This window comes from Egretta garzetta, unplaced genomic scaffold (assembly GCF_000687185.1).
Source record: "Egretta garzetta isolate BGI_Z169 unplaced genomic scaffold, ASM68718v1 scaffold229, whole genome shotgun sequence".
NCBI lineage: Eukaryota > Metazoa > Chordata > Aves > Pelecaniformes > Ardeidae > Egretta > Egretta garzetta.
In genome coordinates this window covers 2,224,074-2,239,590 of record NW_009270000.1, presented here as the reverse complement: position 1 = coordinate 2,239,590, position 15,517 = coordinate 2,224,074, and the positions used below count along the sequence as shown (strand labels likewise).

General features: G+C 40.5%; 1 protein-coding gene across 1 annotated transcript in view; it reads right to left on the bottom strand.

Annotated features, from left to right (window-relative positions):
- Positions 1-15,517, bottom strand: part of LAMA3 (laminin subunit alpha 3) — a 117,575-nt gene that overhangs the window by 74,895 nt on the left and 27,163 nt on the right. Inside the window, 13 exon segments of the mRNA XM_035903015.1 lie at positions 465-570; positions 947-999; positions 2,625-2,724; positions 3,659-3,705; positions 4,225-4,268; positions 4,270-4,354; positions 5,758-5,892; positions 9,220-9,354; positions 10,195-10,332; positions 10,464-10,505; positions 11,793-11,855; positions 13,478-13,609; positions 14,653-14,743. Coding sequence (XP_035758908.1) covers positions 465-570; positions 947-999; positions 2,625-2,724; positions 3,659-3,705; positions 4,225-4,268; positions 4,270-4,354; positions 5,758-5,892; positions 9,220-9,354; positions 10,195-10,332; positions 10,464-10,505; positions 11,793-11,855; positions 13,478-13,609; positions 14,653-14,743 — 1,171 coding nt within the window.

Genomic DNA, 15,517 nt, shown 5'->3' with positions numbered 1-15,517 from the left:
TTTGATAGGATAACAGTTTTAGCAGCGCCTTGTGCCATCTCCCTGAGGGCTTGGACAGAGAAGTCTCAGGCAAGTGGTAGTGTCCCTGCTCCTGCGGGGGGGTTGGACTAGATGACCTCTAGGGGTCCCTTCCAACCCAAAACATTCTATGATTCTATAAATGAGGCACCAGGGAAGGCGAGGTGAAGGGCAATGAACTCAAAGAGGAACACTTTTCCTCGCGGGAGCAAGCGACAAAATGGCTGGGAACCACCGTGGTAACACCTGCCTTGTTCTTTCTCCCTTTGGAAGGCAAAGGTGGAGTTACACGGGTTACAACCAATTACAAGCAGTAGTGCAAAATGCTGTGCACATGAGTGATTCAGCAAATACATCCACATTTTCAAAAATACAACCTAGGGAATTCTAAAGACTGTTGTGCTAAGAGCAAATCTGCTATTGGAGATGTCTTTTATTCATTTTACCTTGGCAGCCAAAATAATTCTTGTTTTCGAGAGCATAATAACCAGCTTCACAAGTGTCACAGGAATCTCCACAAACATTAGATTTGCAGTGACAATGCCCATTTTCCTGTGAAGAAAACAATTTCATGGAAAATGTTTCAGCACCTTTTAATCTTTCAATACTTTGAGTTCCCTCTTAATTCTAAAGCGGAAAAACATTTTAATCTCAACAAAAAATATTATCCAACAAAACTTCTGTCATTTATCATCTTCAATGAACAGACTGGAAAATACATAAACTCAAGATGATGAAAAGCTTTCAGAACTTATACATCCTAGAGATGTATAAAACTTCTGTACAAAACTGCTTCTTTGTATAAAACCAGCCACTTTATGCACAAAAGCAATAATCAGTACCACGATTCCAACTTCACCAAATGTTACAACAACTTATCTTTACAAAAATAAAATTAATCAATGTCTTTCTTTTAATTTCACTTTACCTGCTGACATTCTCCGACTCCACTTAGTGTTCCACTCACATCACACTGGCATGCTGCACAGATGAAAAGAAGACAATCTGCATTTCACCTTTCCAAGATACTTTGCAGGAAGAAAAACCCCACCACCCGGAATCTGCAATTTTGAGTCATAGTGCCACAAGGCGGATTTTCACTTTGGAAAGTTCAGAATAGCAGATGGATACTGACACAAGGTGAGAAGAAAAAGCAAAGGAGAAAGAATGAGGACTTCTGCATATGTGTGATTTACTGGTGTGTTTTAAAGTTTTCTAACTTGTGTTTAACAAAAACAGTCTTGATTTTGCATTTCCAATTACTTTCTTTCTTAGAAACATTCAGACAATTGACGCAAAACACTGTTTGCCAGCATGACTGGCAGCTCCTACTCTGCAGTGCTACTCTGGCACCACTTCAACTCTGGAATGCTTTGGGTTGGAAGGGACCCCTAGAGGTCATCTAGTCCAACCTCCCTGCAGTGAGCAGGGACATCCTTAACCAGATCAGGTTGCTCAGAGCCCCATTCAACCTGGCCTTGAATGTTTCCAGGGATGGGGCCTCCACTACCACTCTGGGCAACCCGTTCCAGTGTTTCACCACCCTCATTGTAAAGAATTTCTTCCTTATATCCAGTATAAATCTACCCTGTTTTAATTTAAAACCATTACCCCTTGTCCCCACCCCCATCTTTCCTATAGGCCCCCTTTAGGTACTGAAAGGCCGCAGCCTGGTCTCCCAGCAGCCTTCTCTTCTCCAGGCTGAACAAGCCCAACTCTCTCAGCCTGTCCTCACAGCAGAGCTGCTCCAGCCCTCAGATCATTCATATGAAACATAAATGAAGCAAATATTGCAAGAAGGAGCTATGCTGACCTAAAGGTTTGGTGAAACCCAGTACTGACTCCGTGACTGAAGGCAGAGAAGACGAATTACATGAAAGGTGCAGTAATTAATCTTCGAGGAAATGTTTAGACTGTACAGTATTTAGAGATTTAGAGTCAAAGATGTAATGATATCGATATGAGCTCTAAGACTACTCATCCTATCTAGGTGGCTGTTGTGGTGGAACCTGCTGGAAAGGAAATAGTTGGGGGAAAAAAAAAAATCTTTAAAGACTTTTTATCTTTATCTTTTTTTAAGTCTTTGAAATTATTATTATCTGCCTGAAAAACACATACTCGCTGTTAGCAAATGTTGAAAATTGCAAACAGATCGGTATTACATAAACATAAACTGTAACAAATTTGTCACACCCTGAGGCCACAAGGCAGATTTTCTCTCCTCTACAAGCTAGGAGATTATAACAAATGAAAAAGCACCTTTTTCTCAAAACCACAAGCCAAATTCTGGTTTCAGTATTAAGGGCAGAAATCCCATCTCACTCCAGTAAAACTGCCATAAGGCCATATGAAGTACACATCATTGTAACTCAGAGCACCCCGTGGTCCAGCACTAGCAAACACTCATGAAATTATGGTCTAATTTCTAAAAGTAACTGCTGGTATCATGGGTAATTTGGCGTTACAACTAAGTAGCACGAAAAACATGCTGTTCACAAGAGCTGTGAAAGCCACCAAGCACCAAAGATGGCAACAGCAAATAGAGGTGACTTTCAAAGGAATTTAATACATTCCATAAGCCAAACAAATATGTCATGAAGCCATACCTGTACATCCCTCCGGGTTTTGTTTGGCCAGGTTCCAGTACAACGGTTTGCATTTACTACAGGTGGGACCTTCAGTGTGCTGAAGACATTGACAATAGCCCTAATGACAGAAAGGAGTTAATATGGGCTCATCTTGTTTCATAAAAAACATACTGCTCTATAGTACTAAGAAAAAACTAATGTTATTAACAGCTCAGGCAGTTTACTGACTTTTACAGATGCATGGAAACTGAGGGTAATTCAGACTTCTTCCATTTTTCTGCCTCATACTATCCGCACAGGATTGTTCTACCCTGAGTATTTTTTCTCATATCTAATTTATTCTAAATGGCCCAACAGATGTACTTTCCAATTCTTTTATAGTCTTATAAGAACTACTCTAAAGTATAAACTGTTTTGCAAAAAGTTAAAAAAAAAAAACATTTCCTTAAAAATAATCATTAATTTTAATATTTTTTTCTTCCTTTATTGGTGGAAGACACACATAGCTGCATACATGAGCCTACATAGATACCTCTTCCACCTATCAGACTTATCCTCTAGGTCTTCTTTGCTACATATTTAGCAATGAGCGTGATTTCTGGTAACATGCTACTAATAATAGCCATCAGTGTATTAATAACAATAATAGTGGAATCGCAACAGTTACAAAGAGATAATAATTTTTTCAAGAATAATTTGATGCTGAAATGGCCCATTGCAACCCAGAACCAGAAGGTCTTTGAGGCAAGCGTATGTATATATGCACATCTGCACGTATATGTAACAGTGTTCTAGCATAACAGGAAGACATAAACAGTATGCATATTCCATATATAAAAGATTCTTAAAAAAATCTTTAGCACGTAATTACACTGCTATGACCAAAGAACAAAACACAAAGTTTGTTTCCACTCTTACTCTGCAAATAAGCTCGTGCAATTCTTTCACAGTCTAAGAGTAGGCTTCAGGGCTTGAGTAATGAAGTGAATGTGTTCATCAAAGGCACGTGGATTATTAACACATATAGTTAGCTGCAATGGTAGAATACTTACAGAATGAGAACCAACGCTTCCTGAAGGGTCACATTCACTGATGACACCTTTATGAAATTAAAAAACAAACACATTGAAAGATCTTTTGAAAACAGAGCTGTGGAATGTAGTAGTGCAGAAGTACAATATAGCAGGTATGAGTTTGAATGGGCTTTTTAATACAGTTACCTTGGAGGGACTCAAATACTTTAAGCTTCAAGACGAGCAGAAGCCTTTAATAACAGTCTTTCAAATGTGTATTTAGCCTAGTTTAGACTATCTGGCTTGGCATGTGCCAAGTAGTCACTTGGAAAAATGCAGCACTAACCTACAGGGCTGAGAGACGTTTTCTTAAACTTCCTGTGCTACCATCTAAAAAAGGTTTTAAACTTACAGTTCACTTCATGAAATTACATACAGAACCACAAATAAGCTCATCTACTATGTACTCCTGGTGTGTCCCTCCCTCCCCACGCTTCAGCGGGTTTCTACAAAACTTTGCATGCAGCAGGCTGCCCTGGAGAACGCTGCGATAAAACCGGGGGCGATCCAAATCAGAATGGAGGATTTTCCCGCAGAAGTGTTGCCTTTGCAGTAGGGGAAACTGTGGGCTGCAGAAAGGCATCTGTTGCCCCGTGGTGCCCGTTTGACACTCGCACTGCCCTGACACCGGCTCACCCATGCCGTGCTGGGAACCGTCGGGAGAGCACTGACAAGCTACACAACAACGCACATTGACAGTGGTGGGAGGGTTCACCCCGTTGGTATCAAGCAATAACTTCCCAAAACTTTAGTACTGTAGAGGTTTGAGTACTGTTTGTCTAGAGTGCTCTTCATTTTTTCCATACAATAAATAGCTCACAATGTCCCCCCATAACTCACAGGGTCCTCACCCCTGCTTGGAACCTGAGATTTTGAGGTGACCTGTACCATCTTGGCACTTCTTCCTCTATTCTTGACAGAAACAGGTAGGATTATCCTAAACCATAATAAACCTCTTTTCTTCAACTTCTTTGTCCCATCCTAAGAGCAGATGTGGTTTTGCCTTTCTGCTTTCTTGATCTTCTTATGGTTACAGAAAGCACAGGGCAAATTCTGTAACTAGATCTGCACTTAAAAACATGATGGTGAAATATAGAATATAAAATTGTATGCCTGTCACACCTTTAGATCTGAGGGCAGAGGAGGCCAGAAGCAAGCTTTGAAATACACCATGCAACAGTCTTACTGTTTCGGATTCCTACGTAAGGTTTCCGTTTTGCAAAGATTTATATACACAGCGTAAACAAGAATAATGCCACACGAAAAAACAATGCTGCCCAGGGGACTAATCTTTGCTCAGATAAGGGTGAAATGGTTAATAACAAATATTTTAGTAAAGTAGTAGCCAGTCTCCTAAAGAGAAAGAAGAACATTTCAGACTATTTTTTTGCTGTGGCTGTGGTAATTGGTAATAGCAGAATTTTGAGTACACATTGCTTCTTTAGAACTAATAATCTTTTGATTTCTAGGAAAGAGAAGTCCTGTCCATGATGATCAAGTAGCTTGCTGATTTTAATGACAGAGCCTTCCCCCTTTCTCAAAGCCTGCAGCTTTCCCTCTGCTTGATGCAGAAAACCTGTACAGACATTCTGGGCCTGACCAACTGATCCACACGGGCAGGAAAAATTGTTGATATGACGGATGGTTTGCAGAGTCAAGTCCTTCTAGACTAGGATTTACGGTGCAATATTGGCACACATCAAGAGCACATACTAATAAACTTAAAAGTTTACCAGACAGTGTATGAAATATTAGAAGCCCAAACACAGCTTACATTCTGTAAGCTGAGTGAGCCAGAACTCATAAAGGTACGCGCCCGTTGCCCAGCCTAAGCTTTAGATTTCCTGTTTTAAAAGAGAGATACAACTGTGCCAAGGCCAAACACTGCCGAGCTCACATTAACCCAACTAGCGCAGGAACAGCGGTGATGTGCCAGAGAGGACTACCAGAACGCGTGCCTGCCAGGATGCCCAGCCACTGGCTGGATCTTCAGCGGTTTTGTTTCCAGCTTTGGATGGAACAAAACTATCACAGCTTCACAGGTAACTCCGGTAAAAGGAAGAAAGGCTTTTACTCACGCAAGCAGCTGGGATAGCTGTAATAACCTGGAGCGCACTGTTCACATCTAAGTCCAGCATAGTTACTGTGGCACAGACACTGACCTCTGGGACCGCATGTATTCCCCACTGAGCCAACAGCATCACAGTTACATTCTGCACAGGGAAAAAAAAAACCACTACTATCCTAACAGATACATGTCTAAACCAGTAGTTACTTAAAGCAGAGTTTGCAAAAAAAAAAAAAGTCACCTTTGAATGTAATCATGAGGAATCCAGACAAAACATAATTTTACCACCAAAAATAAATACCCTAAAATAGATGCTTACAATGTAATTGCCTCTTCAACCATTGATAATCAGGTTCTTACTGCAATTCTATAATGTACATTTTAGAGATTTAGTTTGATGCCTTGCAAAACACATGTGTAAGGGACAGAAATCTGTCTCAAAATGGAAAGAACATGAGAGAAATACTTAACATCTTTAAAAAATAACCCCCAAGAAACAGCATCCACAAAACTAGGCTAGGTCTAATGGTTAACAAGAGGCTTATTAGTCAAGCAGTTAATGATACACAAGCACAGGTTCAGGATGCACAAATAAATGACGCAGAGGGTTAAAAACTGCTGACATCTTAATTCTACAAGCTGGCAAGAAGTGCATTGCAGGAATCTGCATCTAATACACAAGGCACGTTGTCAGACTAGAACAACTAGCTGGATGGGTGCTTCCCTTGGAGTTACCACTATTTTAAGCTAACAGCTCTATCACAGATAAGATGTGCTATTTTATTGAAATGATGCTGGCAGTTACACAGACCCATGCTTTATAGGTCCCTGAATGGGAACCCATCTGGGAACCCTGGCTGCCCCAGGTACAAGCCGTGGTGTTGCAGTCAGTCACTTGGCTTTTATGACTGACAGAACTGGCTGACTGACAGAAATATAAACCAAACACTGTCGTTCTGTTCCATGTTCATGTTCCTGGTTCCCCCTTTCAGTTCCTCTTTCTGCTGCAGCCAACGACATCTGACTTTGCTGTGTTTACTTCAGAGACGCCTGGAAAGACGCAGGGCTTGCTAGGAAGTTGGTGTAAGAGAAACAGAAATCCTGAAGCTTCCAAAAAACATCGCATACACTGGAGTACAACCCCCGCTGAACATTATATTGCATTCTCTCCTCACTTTAGTAACATTGAATAGTTTAAAGGCTTTATTTTTCTATCACTCCTATTGAATAAAGCTTCTATGGAGTTCAACAAGGCAAGACTGGAGAGATCAGTTTTAGCTTCAGGAGCCAAAAAGTTATAGATCTACCTCCCTTCTGAAGATGACAGCTCCAAACAGGAGTAGTAAGCCGGGCTGCTCGCTTCCCACCACAGTTTGCAGCATGCTGCACTAGTTTAAATTTAAACCCACGGCAGCTTATCTTGACAGAAGAAGCTGCAGCAGTTTTGAGTCTGACCGTGTTTTCAACTGTTTTTATCTGTCTTTTACAATTTGGTTTTTTGCATGCTTTTATGTCTCTTTTCAGCTTTTGGGGCTAGAAGTTCAAATGTATTCAATATGGGCTTGATTTGCTTTAAGAGTGCTACCTGATTCAGTTCAAAGGAAAAAAAAAAAAAAGTGTTTTTTCAAAACCACTGAACAGCATGTACCAACACAGAACCCTGATTTTATGTTTTTCATTAAAAAATGTTAATCTACTCCAGACTATAAAGACACAGTCATGTGGTATTTCTTTATTCCACCCATTATATTTGGTAACACAACATAATATATCTTTGCAAGGGCATAAAGAGTTCTGCTGCCTGTTCATAAAACATAAACAAGTACGTAAGCCCAAAAGGAAGAAGACTGCTACAGCCAACAACCAAAAATAACGAGAGAAGAAAGTAAATTATAACGTTCCATATAACTCTTGTTAAGCTGTACAGGAAAGTACATACCAGAACTCAGTAACATCCTATATTCTTTCTCAGTGTAAAAATCACTAAGGATTAAGGGCCTCTCTCTCTGTCACTGCAAAGGCAGACGAAACCTAGGGGCCAGATAGGACTTGATGGATTCATCATATGCACACAAAGCCATTATGATATTCCAGGCTATATTTCATCAATTTTCCTCCCTCATAAAAAGCAGGCTAGTTCGTGGTGGCACGTACACAGGTGGAACACCATGGAGATCACTCATGATTACATGAACAGCGTTTGGCTCGGTGCCTGTCGTATGATCTTAAAATGAGTGAGAAATCACTGTGAAGGGCAAAATGGGAGCTTCCCGTTTTCAGGTTTACAGAACACACATTTGGCAAGGTACCAAACAAAGACCCTCTGCAAAAGCAGATCAGTGCTTCACAGCCCTGCTTGGTTTTTTTACTATGGCAGTTCCTTAGCAGTCAAGCATAGAACCATAGAAGCATAGAATCATTTAGGTTGAAAAAGACCTTTAAGATCATCACCTGTTCATAAAACATAAACAAGTACGTAAGCCCAAAAGGAAGAAGACTGCTACAGCCAACAACCAAAAATAACGAGAGAAGAAAGTAAATTATAACGTTCCATATAACTCTTGTTAAGCTGTACAGGAAAGTACATACCAGAACTCAGTAACATCCTATATTCTTTCTCAGTGTAAAAATCACTAAGGATTAAGGGCCTCTCTCTCTGTCACTGCAAAGGCAGACGAAACCTAGGGGCCAGATAGGACTTGATGGATTCATCATATGCACACAAAGCCATTATGATATTCCAGGCTATATTTCATCAATTTTCCTCCCTCATAAAAAGCAGGCTAGTTCGTGGTGGCACGTACACAGGTGGAACACCATGGAGATCACTCATGATTACATGAACAGCGTTTGGCTCGGTGCCTGTCGTATGATCTTAAAATGAGTGAGAAATCACTGTGAAGGGCAAAATGGGAGCTTCCCGTTTTCAGGTTTACAGAACACACATTTGGCAAGGTACCAAACAAAGACCCTCTGCAAAAGCAGATCAGTGCTTCACAGCCCTGCTTGGTTTTTTTACTATGGCAGTTCCTTAGCAGTCAAGCATAGAACCATAGAAGCATAGAATCATTTAGGTTGAAAAAGACCTTTAAGATCATCAAGTCCAACCGTTAACCTAGCACTGCCAAGTCCAGTAGGTCTCCATGTGAAAACAGCTTTCAAATGCTTTCATTATTAGTAAGGCAGCTGTGCTTACTGAGCCTATATCAAACTGTCTGGCCATGCAATTAAAAAAAAAAAAAAAAAGGCCTGTGAGAAAACCTACTATATAATTCTTCCCTACTAAGGAAACATGCCTGGAATTAGTGCTTGGAGAATGAGAATGTATGAGGACTTCACTGTAGAGAACAAGAGTCCCTTGCTCATTTACTGCTGTGAACATTCCGCCACTGCAAAAACAGCCCCTGAAAAGCAGCCCTCTCTGCCTGTTCAGGGGCCTGTTTGATGCTGTACAAGCGATGGGCAGCCTTACCTTGACAGGCAGGGAAGGAGTGGTGGCCAGGCTGGCAGCCGTCACACTGAAGTCCAGCTACCCCTGAGCGACACAGACACCTCCCGAGAAGATCACAGACGTCGGGCTGGGTACCCGCCAGGTTACATTGGCACACTGCAAACGAGAAAAGACATTTCAGGGGCAGCCTCTGCATAGGCTCTCTTCTTTTACCTTTCTTTAAATAAATAAAAGAAACAAACTAAAAAGGTGCCACTCCCTGATGCGCGATAGGACCAAAATCTTCCCGTCAAATTTATTTCAATTCATAACAGCTTTTATTGATTGCCCACATCAGTAATAATTCAGTATCAAGGAAGACATTAATGAAAGAATGGAAGAACCTGGCCTACGGTAGCTACTGCGTTCAGTATCAGTGCTGAAGTACTACACTTAGCCTGTCCCCAAGCAGAATCTGATTGAGCGATGCCAAGTGGTATGCCAGCTACTGAAAGTAATTCCATCATTTTTAAGACTAAAATGAAACAATTTATGGTTTGGATTTACGATCTCAGGTGGGAAGGGCTAATAAAATGCCTAAAAAGACAGTGCGGAGATGGTTAATAAAGTTTAAACACAGTTTTCTAGCATTGATTAGAAAGGGCAGCTTGATGCATCAAAGGGAAGTTGCAAACTCAAATCAAACATAAATAAATTTTTAGAAAACAAGGATAAGTAACAGAAATGTTCCCGCTGATATTCTAAATTTCATCAGTGTTACAACCTCAAACTGGAGCCTGACAGCTGCATCACACAGTAGACAGTGATCAGTGAAACAGGGGCATTTTTAGATAGAAACCCCCCCTCATCACATTTTTCTTCTTCTTTGACTTCTGTGAGCTTTGGGAGAGCCCCTTATGAACACATCTTCATGGCCAAAAGGATTGAAATTCCCTCAGTAGAAAACTTGGGTCTGTATTTTGGGTACGCTCGCTGAAAGGGAATGTTCTGGCTTACCCTGGCAGAAGGGGTAATGAAAATACCCAACTGCACAGCTATCACAGGAAAATCCCTGAAATCCAGTTCGACATCGGCACTGTCCGGTATTTCCATCGCAGTCACCTCCCAGCACTCCTGCACCGTGGCACTGGCACGCTGAAGAGCACATTTGTAAAGAAAACATTTACGGCATTATGATCTTAAAGTTCCTATTTCACTTGGAAGCCAAAGGCTGGCATTTACACCGGAGCGCAGGCTCCAAGTGTCAAAGAAACTATGGCACTTACGCAGGCACCGGGGGCCAAAATACCCTGGTCTGCAGCCACCTTCTGGTTACAACAGGATAGGAAAAGAAAGAAAGGAACTAGGTTAGTGCATAAAATCACGCAACTCCTCATATTTTTGCAGAGAAAAACAGAGCAGTGCTTAGTAATTATTACTCCCGAACTGACAAAACTATTTGTATGATCCTTACACGCAAATCCCATTTAAATAAAATAATAATCTGTAACCATGCTTAGTCTGCCAGCACAAATTTACAACTTCTACAGACACAGAAGCTTCCACTTAGAGGCAGCTGCCTTTCTTATACCTTCAGACTCAGATGCTACTCATTGAAAATGTAAATAGCTCAAGATCTGTTTTCTCCTGTTTATATTTATGCATTTTTCTTTGGAGTTTTCTTTCTTCTTCCTTTCAAAAATATGTGAGAGACGGGGATATGTGACAGAGCATACCCAGAGGCCTACCAGGGCAATTATTTTGGATGCTTTATGAAGGAGGCTTTGTGGGCTGTGATGGCAACTGCAGACACTTTTCAAGAAAACAGTTGGGACTTGCAAATACGTACATGGATTTGTACTGCCTGCTTATATCTAAGTGTCTGCTACATTCACAGAAGAAAACACTTTTTTGTTTGCCAGCATAAACTCCAGTTCTATTAAAGCTAATAGAAATGAAGGGGAAAACTGATTTTAGGATATGAAAATGCTTTTGAGGCTTTTTAAAAGTTATTAATCCTGAAGTGCTTTACAAATATGTATGTGATTAAGCGCTAGCTGTGATGATGTCTCCATTCTGCAGTACAGTAATGTATACTAAAAAATATAAGCCCACTGAGGGAATTATTGTATGGATTTCAGGCAGCTTTATAGTGGGCTAAATAAGAAATGCGTAGCTCTTAGAAATCATATGTAGCTCTCTTAGAAATCAAAGTTCTTCACTGCCAAGGGCAGTATACGGTTTGCCAGGTGCAAGAGGACAGCCCAGAAGCAGAGGCCAGTGAGCTTTAAGAAAGAGATTTGCACTGCAAAGCAGCTGACAAGTTGTACATGTCAGAAAGTCTTGATGGATCTGTTCATAAGAGCGGCAAACAAGGTGGTCAGCCTCTTCTGCAGATTTTGATCCATAACTCTTTCTGAAACGAGCCTACTAAACTGTTTAACACGAACATGACAATATGATGAACTTCTGGCAAAACCAAAGATAAATACCAATGGTGGCAAAATTACTAGATAAATCTCCATGAAAGAGCAGGCACAACCGAAACAGTGAAAAAGAGCGACACAAGGAAAAACAGTGAATTGAAGGGAAAAAAAAAAACCCCAAGAACTTGCCAATTATGTCGCCAGCCATAGCATCTCTTGGATTTGGAGAAGTAAAGGGATATACAGGAATACCTTTAAAACAAAAGAAACAATGAAGTGTATTTGAAACAGACACAGTTATTTCACTAAAAATCATGACGAACCATGAAGTCACCTCCTGTCAATATAGAGAGCACGATATTCACCTGACTCCAGTAACCAACTTCAGCTTAAGTTTCCTTTCAGTTAAGAGCAGAGTAAGAAACACTTTAATTTTGGAGGTCCATCTCCTGCTATGAGGCCTTATCGCTCGCTGCCTGAACTGCCAGAAATCACGACATGCACATTACATCCCGGAAGCTTTTTATTTGAGAATCCTCCAGATTAGGAATGGGAAAGGCATCCCAACAAACTTTCCTCCGTTAAGATGGGATCCAAAGTTGACGTGCTACAAAGATCAGTTGAACTTAGGTCAAAGGTCTACCTGAGCTGAACTTACTTTAAAAATGTTGGATCACAAACAAGAAGATAAACAAGATGCAATAATCTAGAATGTACTGTATTTAGGATTTATTGAAATCACGGCCATTGAATTAAAACAATTCCATTTTCTAAACTGTTTTTTTCCTTTGTTTTGTATTGATTTCCCTATTCCTCCATTTCTATCATGGTACCTCTGTTTTAGTCAGACCTCAGATCTTGCCCCAGCACACCACCTGCTTTATTGGCTGCCAGAAACACGCTTCTCCTGGGGGCACAAAACATCCCACTCACGCGTTATTAGAACCCGATCATGGAGTCACAAGTTTTTAGGCAGCAAACGCAATTCTGATGTTACTTTTTCTTCAGTTATTTTATATACAATTTGTTTATGGGGAAAGCATTTGATTTGCTGAATTCCCAACACTTAATTTTAATCTCTTTATTTTAAAGTAAAAATCTAATTTTCAATTAATCAATAGCATTCTGTTACCATTTTCAATAAGCAGAAACACTCAGCACTTGCGTCACATCTTTTTTTCTAATATATTTATTTTCTTTGGATTTACAAACACCTTTCCTTCAACCATTTCTTAAAAAATCTGAAACAAACTGGAACTCTTCCTTCAACCACATATCTGCACCTACCACAGTCCAGCAAAAATAAGAGAGCGTGGCTGAGAGCCTTATGCTCTGCCAGGACAGCCTTTCCAACATTACGCAAGTGCTATTTGAGAACTATTTTTATTTATTTTAGAATCCTCCAAAAGCCCACAGGTTTTGTTTATCAGGGATGGAAGCTGCAAATCCTAGGAGGTGTCAAGGAGAGCACATAACCATTTTCTCCCCTCTTTCTCACTACAGTCATGTTCCACTTCCCGGTCCAAGTGGTCTTTATACCTAAAGACCCTGAGACATGTTTAAACAATTTGTCCAGGGCTTTAGGACTGGAGTTCATGACTTACTGAGATATAGGCTGTAGCCTCGACAAAGATGTCTTAAATGAACTCAGAATTGTGAGAATGCAGCACAATCTATTTGATTTTCAAGTAATCATCATTCCGTAAAATAAACCAGATTCTCTTCAGTATTACAACAACTGATTTATCAGAACATGTAAACGTGTGAAGCTGAAATGCCAGATCTTTTAACCAAGTCAAACGTAATGAAAACTGTAAATTTTTTAATGCACATATAAAATACCGGAAAAGAGGCATTTTCATTTGTATACTTACGGACACAAAATGGATAACCATAGAATCCATCAGCACAGCGTTCACAGTTTTCTCCCTGGAAATTCTGCTTACAGAAGCAGCGGCCAGACCCTTCCTCACAGCCCTCTGCATGCTCCAAGTTGCAACTGCAGGCTAAGTAAGCATCAGCAATTAGGCACTCTTTGGAAAAGAATTAATTTGCCTTTTACAGCAGTGCACAATGGCATTATAATAGTAAACTTCCAGTTGTGAATGCCTCAGTATTTAAAGAATTAACATTTGCATGCTGTTACGTATTTTCCAAGTACTCTGTATGACCAATTAATCTTTATGATACCCCTTAGAAGTAAGACCTATATTATTTTCTTAGAGTGTTCAGTATTTTTATTCAGAAAGCTGCATGTTACTACTCTGCAACACTGCTGTGGAGCACTGCAGCAGCTATCTATTCTGTGGGGTCTGCTCATCTCTCTCCATGGTCCAGACTAAGCACCACGCTCGATCCCCCTTCCCTTGCACACCACATGCAACATCATGGCAGCACGCCACGGCTCTGTTGAGTTCCCATTCATTTCAATACCCAAACTCAACAAACCGTAGCTTCTTCCTACCTGCCACAAGGCTCCTTCAGCCTGTTTGTAATTCAAGTCTTACCTATACTCAGTTCTTTTTTAAATGTTATATTAGTACTTATCCTATTGCATTATTTATTAGATTAGGTTCAGCGCTGCATGAAGTAGGAGTAGTGATCCTTGTGACCTTTTGAGCTATAGAATAAAATTTTCAAGTGACCAAGAGTCAAAGGATGCCTCATATATATATCAGAGAGCTAAGAGACGCAAGGTCATGAGGGTAGGAGAGGAGAGTGGCTTCTCAGAGGCCATGCCACCTCACTGTGGGGTGTACAGCAGCACCCCAGCCTTGCATCATCCTATCTACTCAGCAGCCTTTTCTGCCTTACTTCCTCCTATTGTCCTGTTGACGGACTGAAGCTTTAGGCTCACAGGACACATAAGTTCAGAAGAAAGCGTCTAAAAGGGTCTAAAGCAAAACAGAAAGTCATTTGCAGTTGTTCTCCAACATCTTTTGGCCACTCTTTCATTTTTCCTCCCCAATAGATGCATCCCATGCCCTCATTACAGCAAAATAACCCCAAGCCACCACCGTGAGAAGGTACTTAATAGGAAAGGACTCACGTATACAGCCATCGGGAGCTCTCACTGGAACACCATAAGGACGATAGTAACCTTTTGCACACTTCTCACAGTTAATACCAGCTGTGTTATGCTGTTTAAAATAAAACAAAAAGGAGAATATGAGATAAAAAGGGGAACTTGGAAGAATTAAGAAACAATAACATCCTTTACACCGTTTCTATATACAACGAAAAAAGGATCAGCACAAGAAAAACAATGGAACGTGACTGCAATAAAGACAGCATTCATCATTTGCCGTTCTTTAACCACCTGTTCTCTACAGATTTCTGACTCATTCTATTCTCACATAAAGCAGCTGAATTTTATCTTTAAAGCATGATAAAAGAGAGCTATTTTAACAAAAAAAAGTAAATTTAGGAAAAAAAAATCTGTTTTCACTATTACATTACATTTATCTCTTTTTACACTACTTTCTTATCATAATGTACACATCATTCAGGCAACTGCATCATTAATTTTTCCTCATGATATATATTACTTTCCTGAGTACCCTATTTCTAAGATCAGCAACATCAAAATAAACCAAAACCTGATCAGTCAGGTCATGACAAAACAGATCTTCCATTAGAAAAGCATACCTCTCTATAAACACGTGCTTTAGGCACATGGAAAAAAAAAATGTAACTAATTTGAACCACAGCAAAAAATATAGAAATCCACAGTGAATCCAGTCCTGAGCGTCTTTCAAGTCGTGCAGCAAAGCTCTCCCCTGTGGCGGGGGTGTGCAGCAGCGATGGCATTCACCAGTTGAGTAAATCACGGTCACAAGGCATTCTGGTGGGCGCGTAGTCTTGTGAGCGGGGAACCTGAGGATGTGGGGGGGGGTGGGGGGGAGCTTTGCCCT